We start from the raw sequence: 21,960 nt of genomic DNA, 5'->3' as shown, positions 1-21,960 counted from the left end.
GATATAGAAAAAGAGATTTGGAAACAGTGGGGAAGAGGTTTGAGTAGGAATATATATGGAGAGGGTGGAGTGCATTTTAATGCTCAGGGACAGAAAGAAGGCTAATCTAGGACACTGAAAAAGATCCCAGGACATCCCTGAATTAACAATGGGTATAGGAATGGATGTCATCTGGAAGTTCTATATCCAATTATTCAGTTTCAGGTCACAGATCTGGGGCAGAAAAGAGTGGTCTAGTGTTGGGACAAGTAGAACATTTAGTATAAAATATTCCAGAGGAAAAAGATAAAGAATTACAAGTAAAAATAACCCACCCAATAAAAAGTAAATAAAATCCTATGTGGGTAAAAAAGAATAGTTCTAGGCACTAACGATAATAATTTAATTAAATAGATGATAATAAATTGATCAGATGAACCAAGAGTAAGTACTGACTATGCATAGAAAAATGCTTACCTCTATTGTTTTACAAGACAGAAGGGACAGATTCCTAAACCTATAAATTGGAAAGAAATACCTAAGAAAACTTTGGCATGATTAGTCTGTGAAAAGAACATGGAAACAACTAGGTTAAAAATAAGTTATATTACTAGGAGATAATAATCAGGAGCCAATTTCCCCACTCACCTCTGAAGAAACTCTACAAATTTGAAACTCAGGATTCTCCCTCACCATACTCTTTTTAAATGCTTTTTTGAGTGGAAGAGGGGTGGAGTAAGGGTAGAGCCTAGGGAAAGTCAGTAGGATGAAGATAAAGAGGAGAGAGCAGCTTTTTCATGTTTTAGTATATAGTCTGGTTATAGTCCCTCTTTACCTATCTTGATTCCCTTCATTCTGGTCAGGCTTTCATTTTTTTCTCCTTGGTTATACATTAATATGATTCTGTGGAATACAAGTCCAGGAATTCAAAAGCTATAGAGAAATGGAACAAAAATTCCCTAGATTCATTTTTTTTCTCTCTCTCTAGCTACTTCTCTATTGCAGCATTTTCTAAGACTGGTTCTCTATTTTTGAAAATTGAATGAGTTTGGGTGCTGATGGAAACCTCCTCCAAACCAACAACCAAAAAACCAGATAGATCATCAGTCCCATTCAATGCCAAATTCCACAACCAGCTATCACATGGGGGTTGGGGAATGGAGAGAATATGAGACAAAGCAGAAACTTTGAACTTAATCCTCCTCAATCCCAGGCTATTATCTACTCTTAAGGTTGAGTGGTCAGCAGGGATAACATTCCTGCCATCTAATCCAAGTGCACCTGCCTAGGCCATTAGGGGTTTGGAAATAATGACCTCCTGAAATATGCATAAGCAATAATGAAAGATGGCAACGTGGAAAGACATTCCTAATGCTCTACTGAGGTTTGAGGGTGGAGGCTGCTCCCTTACTGCTCTGATCATGATTATTAAAAATATGGAGGTGGGGCAGAGAATTTATATTTTGCCTCTATTGAAATTCCCTTCAAGTGTACTGTGACAAGTAGCCATGTCCTTTGATCTATTACTACACTCATTGTTTTATTAGAAGCCCTATGCACTTGACACCCCTGTACTTATAGTCTTTACTTTTTGCTCAGCTGTACATGTTTTATATATCCTGGCTCCTCTAGCCAGCTATCATAGATATCCAATAAAAGCATGTTCCCTGAAAGAACTATCACCCATTTACTTCAGCCAGATTCAAAAAGGATCCTGTGCTAGACTAAATTATATACATTTACTACTGTACATATGAATTATAACATTTAAACATGAAAACAGAAATTTTTAAATTTAATTTTAAATTTCTGCATAAAGTAGCTATACAGCTAAACTGGAGAGAGGAGAAAATTGAAGTATAGACACCAATTAGGAGACTATGGCAAAAATCTATTATGGACCAGAACTCTGAACTTGAAACAAGGATTCTTACAAAGTACTAAGTGGAATTGATGAGACATGGTTATCTAGTTTAGCATGGTGCTTAATACTTCTCTAAGTTCAGTATGATCAATTTCATCTTATAACAAATAATGGTTTCCTACTGATATAATGATTGGTGTATACTCAGTGTGGAGCATATAAGCAGGGACTGAGAGCCACAGAGGAGAAGCTCCCAGAGCCAAGAGACAGAGATTCATTTCCACCTTCAGTCAGGCTCTCCTCCTGCATTTCTCCACTGAGACCAAGGCCAGTCTGAAAGGCTCTCCAGAAAGCTGCCCAGTCCCAGGAAGGAGATAATAAAGAATCCGGACTTTTAACACCTGGCTGTTCTTGTGATGATTACTGAACTGAAACGAAAGCTGCTTCCAGAGAGCCCAAGAAGACCGAAACAGAGAACATTACAAAAGTCCAGATGAGAGATAATAGAAGCATCAATTAAAATGATAGCTATGTGAATAGAGAGAAAAGCACAAAACAGATATGGAAGTAGAACCAATAAGATTGTACAACTTATTAGAAACAATACAATTTCTTCTATTTCTTCTCGGGAGTCATGCTTGTAACTTTGTAACATTTTTGATTGCTTTGTGGTTATTTTTTATGTTTATTTTGTTGCAATCAATTTGTATATTGTTTTGTGATTCTATTTCACTTTGCATCAAATAAATATTTCTATGCTTTTAAAAATTTATCATATTTAACAATTCTTATAGCACAGAAATATTTCCTTACATTCGTGTACGATAAATTGTTTATATACACCCAAATTAATGGTCAAAGACTTTATTTTCAATTCTTCACTATCCCAAAAATGTTACTATAAATATTTTTCATGCATATGAGGATTTTTTTAAACTATAAATTATCTCTCTGGGTATAAGTTCAACAGTGAAATTAGGTAAAGGGACATTAGACATTTCATTTTCATAATTCAAAACTGCTTTCTAAAACAGTTATACTGACTTGGGTACTAAACCAATAATACTCTAAAGTGTTCTTATCTTCCCATGAACCCCCTAACATTGAAAAAGATAACAAAAGAGGAGAATAATCATTTTACATGGTGTTAAGGGAGAAACTTCAGAATTTTTTTGATTTATGTTTCTCATTATATATATATATATATACATATATATATATATATTTTATATCTTTCATATGGCTATTAACAGTTTTCATTTATCCTTTGACCTACCGCTCCTTCCCTTTCTCCCCTCTCTCCCCTTTCTTCTCCCTAATCCTTTTCCCTCTCCCAAACACTCCCCCATAAAGCTGGTAGTACAATGGATATAGCACAAAATGTGGAGTCAGAAAGACCCAAGTTTAAATCTAGCCACAGACACATTTCCTAGCTGTGTGACACTGGACAAGTCACCAGAATACTACTTGCCTCAGTTTTCTCAAGTGTGAAAGTGAGAGTCTAATAGCATTGACTTTGTAGGATTATTATAAGGATCAAATAAAATAACATTTGTAAAAAAAAGCAATTATCACATTGCCTGGAACATAGTAAGGGTTATATAAATGCTTCACCTCCCATTTTCCTAGCCTTCATCATTCCTAGAAACTCATCATTCTACAAAATAAATCAACTCAGAAACTCAAAACTTCTTAGCAATTTCTACCCCTGAAGTCCCTCCCTCCCTCTGGTTGGAGAGAATGGGAGGTATTCCCTGATCTTTTTCCATATCTAAAGATGGCTTCCACTGAATTCCCTTCACCATTTTCCATCTGTTATTTTCCTAGATTCTACCTTGAGAAACTCATCATTCTGTGAAATGATAATGCTGAATGTTAGAGGGGACACTGATACATTGTTGGTGGAGTTGTGAATACATCCAGCCATTCTGGAGAGCAATTTGGAACCATGCTCAAAAAGTTATCAAACTGTGCGTATTCTTTGACCCAGAAGTGTTGCTACTGGGTTTGTATCCCAAAGAGATCTTAAAGAAGGGAAAGGGACCTATATGTGCAAGAATGCTCTCTTTGTTGTGGCCAGAAACTGGAAACTACGTGGATGCCCATCAATTGGAGTTCTTAAGTGCAACTGGAAATCAAAAATATGGAAATGATGGATCCAGAATAGAGTTTTCATGGGAAATGGGATAAAGGGAGTTTGCAGAAATATTGGGGATAACAAAGAATACAAACTGCACAATCAAGAATCAAGGAAAACTAGTGCCATGATACAATATTTCTATCTTTCCTATTATTTGAAGAAACTGGCATTTTTAATGGTGAGGAATAACAGAAAAAGAAAGATGAGGGCAATATCTTCAAGACAATAATATGGAAATGATTTAGAAGAGAGAACTTAAAAATAGATATCTTAGGTACCTATTAGGTACACAAATTCCTTGAGGAATAAAGAAACTAAAGAGGGAATATATAATAAAAGGCCAAGAATTAAAGAACAGATAGAAGAGTCTATCTAAACTAAGAGAAAAATAATTTAAAAAAAAAAAAAAAAAGAAGAATGAAGTGAAAAAAATCTTTTTAGGAAAAAGGTACAGAAAATGAACATTTTAAAAACCTATAAAAAACAAGGTCAAGAAAAGGAAAAGAATATTTTACTTGTCTACTTAATTGAAAAAAATAAATAAAGTGAGGAAGAACTAGAAAACTAGATAAAAAGAAAAAGGAATTAATAAGAAAAGTAAAACTCCAAAATCAGGGAACGAGGTAACAAAATGGATATGAAGAATATAAGGTAAAAGAAAGAGACCCAATGGATTGCCTTCAAGTAGATTTAGCTAAAATAACTTAAGAGACAAAAGTGCTGTTTTTACAAAAGAATGGGGAGGAAAATCCTAATTTGGGTATTTCAGTCAAGACTATACTTGGACCCAAAGCATTATTATAGAGATAAGTGAATTACCAAGATCATACAAGTAGCAAACTTGGTATTTCAAGTAATGTTTTCCAAATCCAGTATTTTATCATTATACCATACTAACTTAAAACAATACATAAGCCTAATCCTTCTAAAGGAACAACTAACTGGTTAAGGAGTAATGAATACTGCTAATAGTATGTACACAAATGTGATACTTACTAAGTAATTGTCATCCTGGAAGGCATAGTGCAAAGTTGTAATCCACTTGTTGTCTCCATTCACCAGCACATCCCTCTCTTCTCGAAAACATGCTGTCTACAAAGAAGAAAAAAAAAATTTAGCAGTTATTATGCTGAAAAATAAATACTGACACATTTGTTCTTTCTTTTTTAAAAAAAGAGGATATGATTATGTCCTTAGTTTTTAAAGCCCACTCAAATGTAATATTTACTCCTTGAGAATACTATTTTTTTCCAGTTTATAAAAACTTAAGCAATGAAACAAACAACATACTGCTATAAGTATACCTATTCTGTACAACATAATATCCGAATACAGTATTAATAATCATTGCTGTACCATCTCCACCCAAAATTCAATCTCTACCTTCGTTTTATGCTCATGTCCTCCCATAAGTGTTTCACAAAAAAATCTAATATTTCAGAACCTTTTTTTTTAGAACTTTAAAGATTCTATCTCAGTGAACCGAATCAGTTCCAATAGAGCAGTAATGAACTGAACCAGCTACACCCAGCAAAAGAACTCTGGGAGATGACTATGAACCACTATATAGAAATCCCAATCCCTATATTTTGGATTTCCTTCAAGGCTAATTGTACACTATTTCAAGGTCCGATTCTTTTTGTACAGCAAAATAACTGTTTAAACATGTATACATATATTGTATTTAACTTATACTTTAACATATTTAACATGTATTGGTCAACCTGCCATCTGGGGGAAGGGGTAAGGGGAAGAAATAAGTCTACTTTCTTTCATCTACTTAATTCAAGTCATTTTCATCTAGTGTCTAAGATACGGATATTGAAGGAATGCAAAGTCTAAACAAAAAAAGTTGTCCACTTGATTTTTTTTTCCTGCCTTGTGAACTGTAGCTGATCACTTTTGAGTGATCATGGACCACAGTGTTATGGGGCTTGACACAATCAGTACAATATCCACCAACAGTTACATCTAGAGGAAATTATCATGTATAGGTAAACTTTCCATTTGAACTGCAACAACAGTAGTCTTTGTTATAATAGCAAAATCCAAAATTAAATACTTAAAATATTGCACAATATTAACATTTAAAATATTTGTTAAAATGTGACTTCCCAAAATTTATAATCAGATAATTGTTTAACACTTATCTCTATCGTCTACATATGACAAAAAAATATTTTTATTTGGTCACTTTCTTAACTATCCTTAACTTTTTTCAAATTCAGATATCTATTCTCCATTCTCACTACTTTGACTTTACTCTATCTTCATACAGCCCTACTAACTTATTTTACCCAGTTCTAACAAATAGGACACATTTTTTTCTCTATAGCCCCACTTATAATTCATAGTGACAGAATAAGGAAGTTGACTTGCAATTGCTTTAGGCAACTTCTGAAAGTAAACTCCCGCTAAACAATGCATTACAGCACCTTCTGTGCAACTGTTCCAGAAATATGGAAGGTCATAAACATTGCAGAAGCACTGACATATTAAATGTCCAGGTTCATAGAGGCAGGGTGTGAATCTAAAATCTGCCTCAAAATGAAGCAGAAATTTTGTTCTCTATATTATGCTATTTCTTATTACTCATCTACTTAAGTCCTTCCTGGCTTTTACTGTTCTAAATAACTTTAAATGTACCTTTTTTTCCCCTCTATCATACTATATTCTACTTTAGTCTTAATAATAATTAACAAAATTAGATGAGACAGTTATAATTGTACCACCGAAATATTTAGTACTATGGCCAACATTCCAGCAGAAGCAGGTATTGTAGGAATAAGGGATCTTCCCTTCCCATTCTCTAGCCCACCCATCCAGATCTCAGTGGCCTGAAGACATAGAAGGAGCAAATCCCAGGAAGCATTTTCCTTACATCTCACCACTAAGGTTCTTTTAAGCACTTTGTGTTTCTCTTCCCCAGCTATATTATGACTCTGCTGTTATCCACAATCCTATAAATTATTGAGATCCCACATACATCAGAAATATATCCATTAACAATACTTGAATGAGAACGGGACTCACTACAAACCTTCGAAAAAGATATTGAACTACTAGTAGCCTTTATAACATGCTTTGCAGCTCCACTAGGCTTTGCCATCTAGCTTGCTGATTTACTTTACAAACCTGCTATTGTACTCTTACATTCCTAGGACTTGTCTTCCAATATGCTACAACCTCCTAAGGTCCACCTGCCCTCTGCCAAACTCTCCTTAATTAGAATATAAACTCCTATCTTTTTAATTTGTATCTCATGTTTAGTACACTGCTGGCACATAAATGAGGACTTATACCATATGCCATATAGCTTAAAATATTTTATAAAACTTTGCAATTCCAACAAGTACTTTAGTAGTTTCTGAATCTCTTAAATTCTTTACTTTAGAGTAGGGAGAAATTTAACAGTATAGTGAAGTAATACCTATATTTGACAAAAAAAAAAATCAAACATTTTCTCTTTTAAAATTACTTCTCCTAAAAATCCAATAACCAAAAAATGAGCTCCAAGTTCTATTTGCAGAGAATTAGTGGTTTTTAAGGATGAAGAGAACAACTTGATTTTACAATACAAACTTAAAGCTACTACTTTATGACAGCCAGATGTTCTTTCTTTCAATCAGTTCGAAGAGTAGAATCAAGGGATGTCAAAAAAGAATACTTTTTTATATCTTCTTTATCTGCAAAAGCACAGGTAAATATCTAATGAATCCTAATGTTCAATATAATTTTAAAAGCTTTGAAATTAAGCCAATTTTCAAACTACATATTTTATGGGTAAAAAGTAAATTAAAGAATCATGCTAGAGAAATGGCCTTGTTTAAACTGTGACAGGAATGATTCTCTAATATTCAGAATCAAAGGATTATTAAGTAGAAACAATTATAGAGGATTATGACAGTAATGCAATCCCTCTCACTTTCCAGATTAGAAAACTAAGGGCCAGAGAAGTTAAGTGCTTTGCTCGTTATACATTACTAATCTAATATTTGTTACTAAGTCATCAGTAATATTCATCATTAATCACTAGGATCATAAGTTTTACCTTTGCAACTGCTCATGGGACATGTTCATTTAGTTATCTTTTCAAAGTCTCAAATGCAATTGAATCAATCATTTTTATTGGCATTCAGGTAATAGACCCAAAACAATTTGTCATTTTGTTATTCTTTTGAATTTTACATTGTGTGAACTATTGTGGGCTGCTGAATACAAGTGAAATGCAAGACCACCTCAAAACTCATGCAAAGAACTGTTGCAATGACTCATGCAGCCAACAAATCAATAGGCTCTTCTTTTTCATACTTTGTTTTAATTTCTTCCACCAGGGCTTTGTATTTTTAGTTTTTCATTCTATATAGTCTGGAGATTTTTGAGTATTTGATATATTAAAAGTTAGTGAGATTTAAATATATAAAACTTGTCATGAGCACACGGTTATCTAATTATCTGGAGGATGTACACACATACACACTACAATATCTTCTTACACAGCAGTCACCACTTTTCCTCCTCTGATAATTCATCTGTAACTTCTAGAAGTAATAACATGGTTCTGAATTATCATCACAAATCTATTTTCCATAAACAAATCCTTATGATTCAGGCATTTACTGAACTCTTTTTGTCAACTTGTTTTTAAAGTTTATGTAGCAGTTGTCCAAGAAGGGTTTTTTAATTCTCTTCTTAGATTTCACCTCTTTTGTGGGCTATGTCTACATTATTTTTGAAAAATATAATAGTATGTACTTAAATTAATATATATAATATAATATAATATAATATAATTAATATAATAGTATGTACTTAAATTAATAAGTGAAGTGATATCTCATATTCTAAAAGCACTCATGCAAGTTTTTTTTTTTTTAACTGTTCATCATGTGCTTGGAGAACCTATGAATTCTCTTCTTCCTTTTTAATAACGGAGTATAAATCTTTCTAAAGCTTTGGGGTAATAAGCCATAAAGTTGTGAAGGTAGAATAAGCAAGGTCCATCAACCACCTTGATATTTAGGTTCAAAAAATGTAAGACTAGTTTTAATCACAACCTTATTATTCTTTGAACTATAATATTCTCTTTCTTTTCCTCTCTGTCTCCTTTCACTCTTCTCTCTCCCTTCCTTCCTCAATCTCAATGCTAATGCAATTTAAGGCTTCCATGCAACTTTCTTAATTGAAGTATTGAGGGCTTAAGGGTTTCCCCCAGTGTGGTCCAGAATGCTGCTCTAAACTTCTTCCATCCCTACCCCACTTTTTACTTTCTGGGAATTTCTTTCTTTTCTTTTTTTTTCCTCCTTTTTATTTGTTTGTTTTTTATTTTGTTTTATCAGAATATCTTTGGCTTCCAGCTATCTCTTACTCTTGGAGTCTCTTGTACATGTTTAACATATACTGGATTACTCACCATCTAGGGAAGGGGTGGGAGGAAAGGGAGGGAAAAAATTGAAACACAAGGTTTTGCAAGGTTTGAAAACTATTATGCATTTGTGTGCTAATATTTCTCAGGAATATTATATGGGATATAATTGGAAAATGAGATGGAACATTTTTGCCCAGCTTACTCAACACATCTATTCCATGACAATCCCCAAAAAAACTCTAAACTAATTCTGATGAGGAAAGCCAAGAAAAAGTTAGTTAATCATTTTTCCATTTCAGGGCAGCTTGAGGAGACAGAGAAGTTTACTAATAGAAGGACTAGGGCTAGCCAAGAGTGTGGTATGGTTAGATGATTGCTGGCCGCAAAGATGAAAAGAAGAATGAAATAAAGCGCCAGGGCAGGTTGAAAAAATCCTAAGAGATTCCTGAACTGATGCCATCTGGTGGCTCTGTTGTCTATCACCCAATTCTAGATTACATATCTAGGAAGGGTCTCAAGTGTAGGCCATCCTAGTTTTAGCTAGAAAAAAGTTTGGGAAATATGGCTATTGTGACTGAGCCTAAGAACAGAGCAGCACAAATGCAGCCTAACCTTTGGTCTACAATCTAAGCCTACAATAGATTAATTAGGTCAGGAGTCCCAAACCAAAATGGAGCCAGCAATTCAATTATTCCAGGAAACTGCAGAACCTCCCCACTGCTCTAAGAGTGAATCCATTAAAAGTCTACTAAATCCCAACCAAAGACAAGTTAATAGACCCAAACCTGGATCAGGAACTTATAGAACTCAATCTAGAAAGGTACCTCAGATCTCTCACCCCAGATTACACTAATCTGGGAACACTGAAAATTTACAGACCTCCAGACTGAGTTAAGAAAATAGCAGAAGAAAATAAAAAGGCCAGTACCTCGGGACAGATATTCCTCTGCTCACAACCACCTCCCATCCCCTAAAAGTGCTCAAGGCCCATCAACAAAGGCCACAGTAAAGAATCTATAGAAAGGAAGAAAGGGGGAAGAGGAAGAGGAGCCTACCATAAAGAAGTTCCCTGGGCATAATGACTGGAAAGTTAAAGTCATCGATATAGGAAAAGAGAAACATGAAAAAAAATCTACAAGCAAAACCACAAACAAAAAAAAATGTAAATTGTACACAAATCAAAAAGAATAAAGATTTTAAAAACCAATTTAAGGAGGCAAAGTCAAGCTGGTAGAGTAAGAAGTAATATTTCTGCATAGCTAGCTCAGAATACTTGTTTTATAACGATTCAGAAAATAAACCAGAATGAATTTTAGCAGGAAAGTGATTTTTAAAAAGTCAAAGCAGTTTCAATAATGAAATGATTCAGGTCATTTCCAATGAACTTGTGATACAAAGAGCATTTACATCCATAGAGGACTACAGGGACTAAATATGAATCACAACATAACATTTTCATCTTTTTTGTTGTTCTTGTTTTTTCTTTCTTTTTTTGTCCCCTTTTTGATCAAATATTTGAACTGATATGCAGCATGATAAATGTAGAAAAATGTTTGGAAGAATTCCACATGTTCAACCTATGTTGGATTGCTTGCTGTCTAGGGGAAGGAGGAAAGTAAAGAGAGAAGCAGGGAAAATTTGGAACACAAGATTTTGCAAGAGTGAATATTAAAAACTATTTTTGCATGCATTTTGAAAAATAAAAAGCTATTTAAAAAAAAAAAGTCAAAGCAGGCTATTTTTTGTTTCTTTGTTTTCCCAGTCAAAGTTGGCTTAGGAAGGCAGAGAAGTTTGCTGATACTTTGAACCAAGGCTGGTCAGAAGCACAGCACTTTGGGCAAAATGAAGGCGTATAGGTCCAATAACAGAAAAAGGACCAAGATAAAGTCCCAACACAGGAAACAATGGAATAGAAAGAGAACCCTGAACTAGTGTTCAACACAAGAATTAAGTGGCATTTTGCAACTCTGTTGTATCTTGTCCAGCATATCAGGAAAAGCAGCATTTGTGAGGGAGCATGAGCAGTAACAGCTTTAAGAAATGTGATAATCTACATACTTCTCAGAATAGCTAAGATAACAGGAAAATATAATTATTAATGTTGGAGAGGATGTGAGAAAAATGGGACACTAATGCATGCTTGGTAGAATTGTGAAATGATCCAACCATTCTGGTGAGCAATCTAGAATCATGCCCAAAATATTATCAAACTGTGCATACCCTTTGATCCAGCAGTATCTTTCCTGAGTCTGTAATCCAAAGAGATCATACAAAAGGAAAAAAGGACCCGGATATCAAAAATGTTTGTGGTAGCTCTTTTTGTAGTTTCTTAAAACTGGAAACTGAGTACATGTCCATCAGTTGGAGAATGGCTAAATAATTTATGATATATGAATGTTATGGAATATTATTGTTCTATAAGAAATGATCATCAAAACGATTTTAGAAAGGCCTGGAGAGACTTCCATGAACTGATCCTAAGTGAAGTAAGTAGAATCCAAGAGAACATTGTATACACTGGTAACAAAATTATGTGATGATCAACTATGATGGATGTGGCTCTTTTCAACAATGAAATGATTCAGGTCAATTCCAACAGATTTGTGATGCAGCTATCTGCATCCAGAAAGAAGGTGATAGGGAATGAATATGGATCACAAGATAATATTTTCACCTTCTTTGTTGTTGTTTGATTTTTTTTTCTTTATCATTTTTTTCCTTTTTTATCTGATTTTTCTTGTGCAGCATGAGAAATGTGGAAATACATTTAGAAGAATTGCACATACTTAACATATATTGGTTTGCTCTCTAGGGAAAGGAGGGAAACAATTTGGAAAACAAGGTTTTTACAAGGGTGAATGCTAAAAACTATCTTTGCATGTATATTGAAAATAAAAAGCTATTGTTGTCCCCAAAAAATGTAGGTAAGTGACTGAGCAATGGAGCAAAAAAGGAAAGGCTGTTTTTAGCCTTTAACCAAGTGTCTAAGTTTACAGTGAAATAACCAAGGCAAAAAGTTTCAGGCCAAAACTGTATACAGCAGTTCAGCCACTTTGAATGTGCAGAAACTTAGAGGACTAGCACTGATGAGGTCCAGCAGCAGTCAACTGAAAATCGAACACACACAAGTTAAAAAGACACAAACCTGAGCAGAAACTTGTAGAGCTCAGTACTGAAGGACAAGAAAAGTCCTCTTCCTGGACCCCACCAATTTCAGAGTAACTTGTCAGTCCTCAAGCTGAGGTGTGAAAGTAAAAAGTAGAAGGACAAAAGCTCAAGCCAGAAGTGTGCATAAACTAACATAAAGCCCTAAGCCAAGAGGTATGCTGGAAGAATGAGCAAAAACAAAATAAAACCACAAAAAAAGAGTTATCAAGCTTAATACAAACACAGAAGAGAACAATTTGAAAACATGTATAAGCAAAGCCACAAAAAAAAAAAAAAAAAAATGCATCTTGGACACAATTCTAACAAGAATATTTTAAACCATTAGATTTTGAATCATGCATATCGTTTATTCTAACAATATCACACTACTAGGTATGCATCCCAAAAAAGGACAAAAAAAGGAAAAGGACTCAAATGTACAAAAATATTAATAGCAGCTCTTTTCACAGGGAAAAGAACGGGAAAGTGAGGTCATGACTATCAAGTGGGGAATTGCTAAATAAATTGTGATATGTGATTATAATGGAATATTAATGTTCTATAAGAAATGAGAAGCAGGATGCTCTCAAAAAACCTGGAGAGTCCTCTATTAGTTCATGCAAAGTGAAATGTACTGTTTACAAAGTAACAGTAATATTGTGGGATGATCAGCTGTGAATTGCTTTGCTATTCGCAGAAACACAATGATCCAAAACAATTCTGAAAGATTTATAAGAAATAATGTTATCCATACCCAGCACATGACTAAAGTGGTAATATATTTTAATTAAAATTTTATTATAAGTAAATATTGGTTTTTCCTATTTTATAATCCCCCTTCTTTATTTAAAAATTTGCCATCTTAAAAACCGTCTAAAATAGTATATAAAGTCTCAAGTATTTGGAATCTTACCTCTGCTCTTTTCAACATTTCCCATTTATTCAATATTTTCATGGCAAATACTTTATCAGCATTTTTTAGCTTTACAACAGCCACCTAGAAAAAAAGATAAAGGATAGACTTTAAAAATATGAAAATATGCAATTGTGAATCACTCAGCTATTCTTAGCAATGCAATAATCGAAAACAATTCCAAAGGATTCATGATGAAAAATGAAATCCATCTTAAGAGAAAAAACCAATGGCATCTGAAAACAGACTGAAGTATACCATATTTTCATTTTCTTTTGTGTGCAAACTTCTTTCAATAAATGACTAATATATGATGTAAAAATCTTAAATAAAATATTAGCAAAGAGATTACAGAAAATCATGCCCCTAGATAATACATCATGACCAAGTAGGATTTATACCAGGAATGCAGGGCTGGTTCAATATTAGGGAAACTATTAGCATAATTGACTTATCAATAATCAAATTAACAAAAACCATATGATCATCTCAATAGATGAAGAAAAAGCATTTTGATAAAATCCAACACCAATTGCTATTAAAAACACTAGAGAGTATAGGAATAAATGTACTTTTCCTTAAAACAGTCAGTAGCATCTATTTAAAACCCTCAGTAAACAGCATATATAATGGGAATAAACTGGAACCATCCCCAATAAGATCAGGAGTGAAACAAGGTTGTCACTATCACCATTGCCATTCAATATTGGATTAGAAATGCTAGCTTTGGCAATAAGAGTTGAGAAAGAGATTAAATGAATTAGAGTAGGTGATGAGGAAATCAAATTATCACTCTTTGCAGATGGTATGATGGTATACTTAAGAAAACCCCAGAAAATCAACTAAAAAGCTATCAGAAAATAATCCTCAACTTTAGAAAAGTTGCAGGATACAAAACAAATCCACATAAATCATCAGCATTTTTATACACAATAACAAATTCCAACAGCAAGAGATACAAATAGAAATTATATTTAAAATAACTGTCGATAGTATAAAATATTTGGGAATCTATCTGCTAAGAGAAAGTCAGGAACTATATGAGCAAAACTATAAAACACTTTCCACACAAATAAAGTCAGATCTAAACAACTGGAAAAATATGAAATGCTGGATAGGTTGAACAAATATAAAGATGACAATACTTCCTAAATTATTTATTTTGTACTATACCAATCAAACTCCCAAGAAACTAGTTTACTGACCTAGAAAAAATAACAACAAAATTCATCTGGAAGAACAAGAGGTCAAGAATTTCAAGGGAACTAATGAAAAAAAAATCAAATTAAGGTGGTCTAGCTGTACCAGATCTAAAACTATATTATAAAGCAATGATTATCAAAACCATTTGGAAATGGCTAAGAAAAAGACCAGTTGATCAGTGAAATACATTAGGTTCACATGACAAAATAGTCACTAATTATAGCAATCTAGTGTTTGACAAACCCAAAAACCCCAACTTTTGGGATAAGAATTCACTACTTGACAAAAACTTCTGGGAAAATTGGAAACTAGGCATTGATCCACACTTAACACAGTATACCAAGATAAGGTCAAAATGGATTCTTGATCTACGCATAAATAATGATATTATAAATAAATTAGAAGAACATAAGATAGTTTACTTCTTAGACCTGTGAAGGAGAAAGGAATTTGTGACCAAAGAAGAACTAGAGATCATTATAGATCACAAAATAAATAATTTTTGTTATATTAAGTTTAAAAGTTTTTGTATAAATAAAACTAATGCAGACAAGATTGGAAGGGAAGCAAACTGGGAAAACATTTTTACATTCAAAGGTTCTGATAAAGGCCTCATTTCCAAAATATATAGAGAATTGACTCAAATTTATGAGAAATCAAGCCATTCCCCAATTGATAAATGGTCAAAGGACATGAACAATTTTCAGATGAAGAAATTGAAACTATTTCTATATGAAAAGATATTCACAAATTCACTATTGATCAGAGAAATGCAAATTAAGAAAACTCTGAGATACCACTACACACCTCTCAGACTGGCTAAAATGATAGGAAAAGATAATGCTGAATGTTGGAGGGGATATGGGAAAACTGGAACACTGACACATTCATTGTTGGTGGAATTGTGAATTGATCCAACCATTCTGGAGAGCAATTTGGAACCATGCTCAAAAAGTTATCAAACTTAACATACCTTTTGACCCAGCAGTATTTCTACTGGGCTTATATCCCAAAGAGATCTTAAAGGAGGGAAAGGGACCCACATGTGCAGAAATGTTTGTGGCATCTCTCTTTGTAGAGGCAAGAAACTGGAAACTGAGTGGATGCCCATCAATTGGAGAATGGTTGAACAAATTATGGTATATGAATGTTATATAATATTATTGTTCTGTAAGAAACGACTAACAGGTGATTTCAGTGAGGACTGCAGACTCTTACATGAATTTTTGCTAAGTGAAATGAGAAGAACGAAGAGATCACAACAACTGTAAAGGGCTGAAACTCTGAATAGGTGCATTGGAATCAGACAATGAAGCACTTAAGACTAATTACCTATTGGACAATAATACAAGCATATGCTTGGAAAATGGCCCTTCCCACTATACTGTGTTGGCTTGATCTTTTGGTGTATACAGATAATTGTAGGAGGGATTAGGGAGAGTGGAGTAAGACAAGTCAGAGTCATTTTGGCGGTGGCCGAAGAGAAGGGAGGTTGTGGAGGGAGAGTTTGTGTCCATCCCCTTCACTTCTCCCCCTAAAGACCAAGAATAAATACCAAAGACCTTTGCTTATCCTGACTCCGGTTGATTCTAAGGCGTCCAGGGTGTTAACCCAGACTTCACACAACAATATTATAAGACACTCAATTCTGATGGATATAGCTCTCTTCAACAATGCGATGACTGAAACCAGTTCCAATTGTTCAGTAATGAAGAGAGTCATCTATACCCAGAGAGAGGACTATGTGGAACACAACATAGCATTTCCACTCTGTCATTGTTTGCTTGCATTTTTTGTTTTTCTTCTCAGGTTTTTTTTTTTTCTTTCTAGATCCAATTTTTCTAGTGCAGCAAGATAATGATATAAATATGTATACATATATTGGATTTAACATGTATTTTAACATATTTAAAATATATTAGACCACCTGCCATCTAGGGGAATGAGTGGAGGGAAGGAGGGGAAATTTGGAACAAAAGGTTTTGCAAGGGTCAATGTTGAAAAATTACCCAATCATATGTTTTGTAAATAAAAAGCTATAATAAAATGAACTTGAAGACAGAAAAAAATAAAAAACAAAACAAAACAAAAAATGACGGCAGAAAAAAATAAAAAACAAAACAAAACAAAAAAATGACTAATATAGAAATCTTTCATCTAATTGCATATGTATAACCATAGCAAATTGCTTACTGTCTCTGGGAGGGGGGAAGGAAAGGTTAGAATTTGGAATTCAAAACATTAAAAAAAATATTAATTGTTGTATGTGTATTTGGGAAAAGTAAAATATTATTTAAAAAAAACCCATGAAATTATATACCCTCGATAGTCATTATTTTCCTTACATTTATCTAGAAAGAAGCAGAATATCCCTAAGGCTTTAATACTGGAGAATATATAGGATCTTATATTTCTGACAGAAGAATATATTGCTAGACTTTATCAGCCAGTGTAATAAGCAGAAATATTTCTAATGGGAAAAGTATTGTATTTGGAAAGTGGGCATTATTAAAAATATCTCTTCTAAGTTTCCTGATATTTTACATTTATATCAAGTAAGCTCCATTACAATCTGGGGATCAACCAAAATTTAAAGTATTTTTTAAAATTAAGCTTGAACAATAAATAATAACAAATTTAATTGGAAATATCAGTAGCCAAAATAAACTTGTTCAATAAAAGTGGTATTTTTCCATTAATAAAAGTAAAGAGAGAATTTTCAATTTTTCATATCTTATAAAGGGTCAATTTTCATTTAGCAATCAAAGACTTTCCTTTCAGAAGAAGAAGAAGTAATTCAACTAGATAGCTCAAATTTACCACAGAATCCAAAAATAACACCTTAACATAATACAGTTTTTATCCATCTCTTAGGCAACACAAATACTCATCAACCTACCCACCTGGAAACACAATAAATACAGAATTATTCATACATTTACATTCATATATGATTGAGAATATAGGAAAGAGAAAACTAGAATTTGAAGAGCCAAGTTTCAAGCTTTTGAACGATGAGCCAAGTTTCAAGCTTTTGAACGATGAGCCAAATAATCATAATTTAACCTATATGTAAAAATGACAATATTAACATCTATACTGCATGACTCTTAGAAGAATGTGATCATGAAAAGGCTTTATAAATCTTAAAGCTTTAGCATCATTAAAATATTATTAAATATTAAGTCTACCTCTGCTACGAAAAGCAATGTGTCCTTGGGTAAATCATTTGTCTTTTCAAAACCTCAATAAAATGAGAAAGAAAATAGTCCTCTCTAAGATCCTTTCTAGCCCTTGAAATTCTATCACTGTATATCTAAGACTTGTGTTTTTACTTTGTCTCTACACATCCACAAATTGTATTTCAGAGGACCAGCTTAAGTTAAATGACTAGTTTATTAGATAGTGGATTATTTGGTAATAGCAATACAATAAACAAACAAATAAATAAATAAATGAAATTTCAAGATGTTTATTAAGGTGGTGCAGCCATCTTATGCTTCACAGATAGTAGAATGGGAGTGGGGATAAATTAGTAGACCATATATAAATTTTTGCCTAATAATTAAAGAGTGGAGATAATATTGAGCAATTAAATAAAATTAATCTTGACTCTTATTATAAATTAAATTAGAAAAAGCAAGAAAATTGAAATCATATGGCATCGTGGCCTACAATAGTTGGTAGAGTACGGTTTACTGTGCATTTGAGAGCAATGAGAAATAATAACAATTTCCTGAATTTTTAGTCATCTTGTACTGCAGTGCTCCTAAGTACTTGCAAAGAGTACTTTTTTGCAAAATAACCAAAGCCTAACACCCAATAAATAAGAATTTATTAAACACCTGTTTACAAGGCACTGTTAGGTTCTGGGAATATAAATACAAAGAATTAATCCTTTCTCCTTACATATTCTAGTGAGCAAGACAAGTACATAATAAGCATTTGCAGAATAAGTTCAAATCACTACATAAAATAATCAGGAGAGGGGACACGAAAGTAATTTGAGAAACAGGGGAGAATCAAGTTAAGACTCCATGTATAATGTGACACGTTTTTTAAGGAAAAGAAGTATTCTTTGAGATTTATTCTTTGAAGTTTGCAGAGTTAACTAGGAATGACTAGCACAGATAACTACTACTGAAAAGCCATGGAGAGGATAAACTGAGGTGTGAAAAAATAGAAAGAAGGCCAATTTGGTTGTTAAAGAGTATAGATGATCAATATGTATCCCAAAGAAATAATAAAAAAGGAAAAAAGGACCCACATGTGCAAAAATGTTTGTAGCAGCCCTTTTTGTAGTGGCAAGGAATTGAAAACTGAGTGGATGCCCATCAGTTGGAGAATGGCTGAATAAATTATTTGTTCTCATATTTTTTTTATTTTACCTTTTCATCTATCTTTTCTTGTGCATATGGAAATGTTTAGAAGAATTGCATTTTTTAAATAATAATAGTTTTTATTTACCAGATATATGCATGGGTAATTTTACAACATTGACAATTGCCAAAGCTTTTGTTCTAATTTTTCCTTTCCTTGCCCCCCTCCCCATGGCAGGTTGACCAATACATGTTAAATATGTTAAAAGTATAAATTAAATACAATATATGTATACATGTCCAAACAGTTGTTTTGCTGCACAAAAAGAATCAGACTTTGAAATAGTATACAATTAGCCTGTGAAGGAAATCCAAAATGCAGGCGGACAAAATTAGAGGGAATGGGAATTCTATGTAGTGGTTCACAGTCGTCTTTCAGAGTTCTTTCACTGGGTGTAGCTGGTTCAGTTCATCACTGCTCTATTGTAACTTATTTGGTTCATCTCTTTGTTGAAAGTGGCCACATCCATCAGAATTGATCATCATATAGTATTGTTGTTGAAGTATATAATGATCTCCTGGTCCTACTCATTTCACTCAGCATCAGTTCATGTAAGTCTCTCCAGGCCTTTCTGAAATCATCCTGTTGGTCATTTCTTACAGAACAATAATATTCCATAATATTCATATACCACAAGTTATTCAGACATTCTCCAATTGATGGGCATCCACTTAGTTTCCAGTTTCTGGCCACCACAAAGAAGGCTGCCACAAACATTCTTGCACATACAGGTCCCTTTCCCTTCTTTAAGATCTCTTTGGGATATAAGCCCAGTAGTAACACTGCTGGGTCAAAGGGTATGCACAGTTTGATAACTTTTTGAGCATAATTCCAAATTGCTCTCCAGAATGGCTGGATCTATTCACCATGCCATCAACAATGTTAACAGTATCCCTGTTTTCCCACATCCCCTCCACATTCTGCATTATCTTTCCCTATTATTCTAGCCAATCTGACAGGTGTGTAGTGGTATCTCAGAGTTGTTAATTTGCATTTCTCTGATTAATAATAACTTGGAATATCTTTTCATATGGCTAAAAATAGTTTCTTCATCTGAGAATTATCTGTTCATATCCTTTGAACATTTATCAATTGGAGAATGGCTTGATTTCTCATAAATTAGAGTCAATTCTCTATATATTTGGAAATGAGGCCTTTATCGGAATCTTTGACTATAAAATTGTTTTCCCAGTTTGTTGTTTCCCTTCTAATCTTATCTGCATTAGTTTTGTTTGTATAAAAACTTTTCAATTTGATATAATCAAAGTTTTCTACTTTGTGATCAATAATGATTTCTAGTTCTCCTTTGGACATAAATGCATTCCTCTTCCACAGGTCTAAGAGGTAAACTATCCTATGTTCCTCTAATTTATTTATAATCTCATTCTTTATGTCTAGGTCATGAACCCATTTTGACCTGACCTTGGTGAATGGTGTTAAGTGTGGGTCAATGACTAGTTTCTGCCATATTAATTTCCAATTTTTCCAGAAATTTTTGTCAAACATTGAGTTCTTATCCCAAAAGCTGGGGTCCTTGGGTTTGTCAAACACTAGATTATTAAAGTTATTGATTATTTTGTCCTTTGGACCTAACCTATTCCACTGATCAACTAGTCTGCTGGTAACTGCTGCTTTATAATATAATTTTAGATCTGGTACAGCTAGGCCACCTTCATTTGATTTTTTTCCCCATTAATTCCCTTGAAATTCTTGACCTTTTTTTTTTTTTTTCCATATGAACTTTATTGTTATTTTTTCTAGGTCATTAAAATAGTTTTTTGAGAGTCTGATTGGTATAGCGCTAAACAAATAGATTAGTTTAGGTAGTATTGTCATCTTTATTATATTTGCTTGCCCTATCCAAAAGCATTTAATATTTTTCCAATTGGTTAGATCAGACTTAATTTGTGTGGAAAGTGTTTTGTAGTTTTGCTCATATAGTTTCTGATTTTCCCTTGGCAGATAGATTCCTAAATATTTTATACTATCAGTAGTTACTTTAAATGGAATTTCTCTTTGTAACTCTAATTGTTGGACTTTGTTAGTGATATATAAGAATGCTGATGATTTATGTGGATTTATTGGGTATCCTGCAACTCTGCTAAAGGTGTGGATTGTTTCTAATAGCTTTTTAGTAGAATCTTTGGGGTTCTCTAAGTATACCATCATATCGTCTGCAAAGAGTGATAATTTGGTTTCCTCATTACCTACTCTAATTCCTTTAATCTCTTTCTATACTCTTATTGCCAAAGCTAGCATTTCTAAGACAATATTGAATAGTAATGGTGATAGTGGGCAACCTTGTTTCACTCCTGATCTTAATGGGAATGGTTGCAGTTTATGTCTATTACATATGACGCTTACTGATGGTTTTAAATAGATGCTACTGATTATTTTAAGGAAAAGTCCATGTATTCCTATAGTCTCAAGTGTTTTCAATAGAAATGGATGTTGGATTTTATCAAATGCTTTTTCTGCATCTATTGAGATGATCATATGTTTTTTGTTAATGTGGTTATTAATATGGCCAATTATACTGATAGTTTTCCTAATATTGAACCAGCCCTGTGTTCCTAGTATAAATCCTACTTGATGATCACAATGTATTATCCTGAGGATGATTTTCTGTAGTCTTTTTGCTAAAGAATTGCATGTTTAACTTATATCGGAATGCTTACTGTGGGAGAGGGAATGGAAGTGAAGAAAGAAAGATTTGGAATAAGAGGTTTTAAAAAGATGAATATTGAACACTATCTTTGTATGCACTTGGAAAAATAAAATGCTATTTTTTAAAAAGCGGAGATGGAGACCTCCTATTCTGGGATCCAATCAAAAAAGAAGAAGAAAAAGTAAAAACTAACGAAGGTAGAAAAATAGAATGGAAGCAAGTTGTGAAAAGTTTACTTGCCAACATATACTGTAAAAGATTAAGGAAAGAAATTTTACAAAAAAGGTATTAAAAATTT

The 21,960-nt window shown here is 33.3% G+C and overlaps 1 protein-coding gene across 12 annotated transcripts in view; it reads right to left on the bottom strand.

Moving 5' to 3' along the window:
* The window catches only part of CDC42BPA (CDC42 binding protein kinase alpha), a 328,754-nt gene that overhangs the window by 185,865 nt on the left and 120,929 nt on the right, over positions 1 to 21,960 (bottom strand). For all 12 annotated transcript variants that reach the window (XM_074262585.1, XM_074262586.1, XM_074262589.1 and 9 more), the window contains exons 3-4: positions 13,412 to 13,495; positions 4,980 to 5,075 (exon numbers count right to left, since the gene is read on the bottom strand). In XM_074262585.1, coding sequence (XP_074118686.1) covers positions 4,980 to 5,075; positions 13,412 to 13,495 — 180 coding nt within the window. The remainder of the gene's footprint in view (positions 1 to 4,979; positions 5,076 to 13,411; positions 13,496 to 21,960) is intronic.

The sequence above is a fragment of the Sminthopsis crassicaudata genome, chromosome 4, assembly GCF_048593235.1.
Source record: "Sminthopsis crassicaudata isolate SCR6 chromosome 4, ASM4859323v1, whole genome shotgun sequence".
Lineage (NCBI taxonomy): Eukaryota > Metazoa > Chordata > Mammalia > Dasyuromorphia > Dasyuridae > Sminthopsis > Sminthopsis crassicaudata.
The sequence above is the reverse complement of the archived record's forward strand: the minus strand, read 5'-3'. Positions and strand labels throughout refer to the sequence as shown.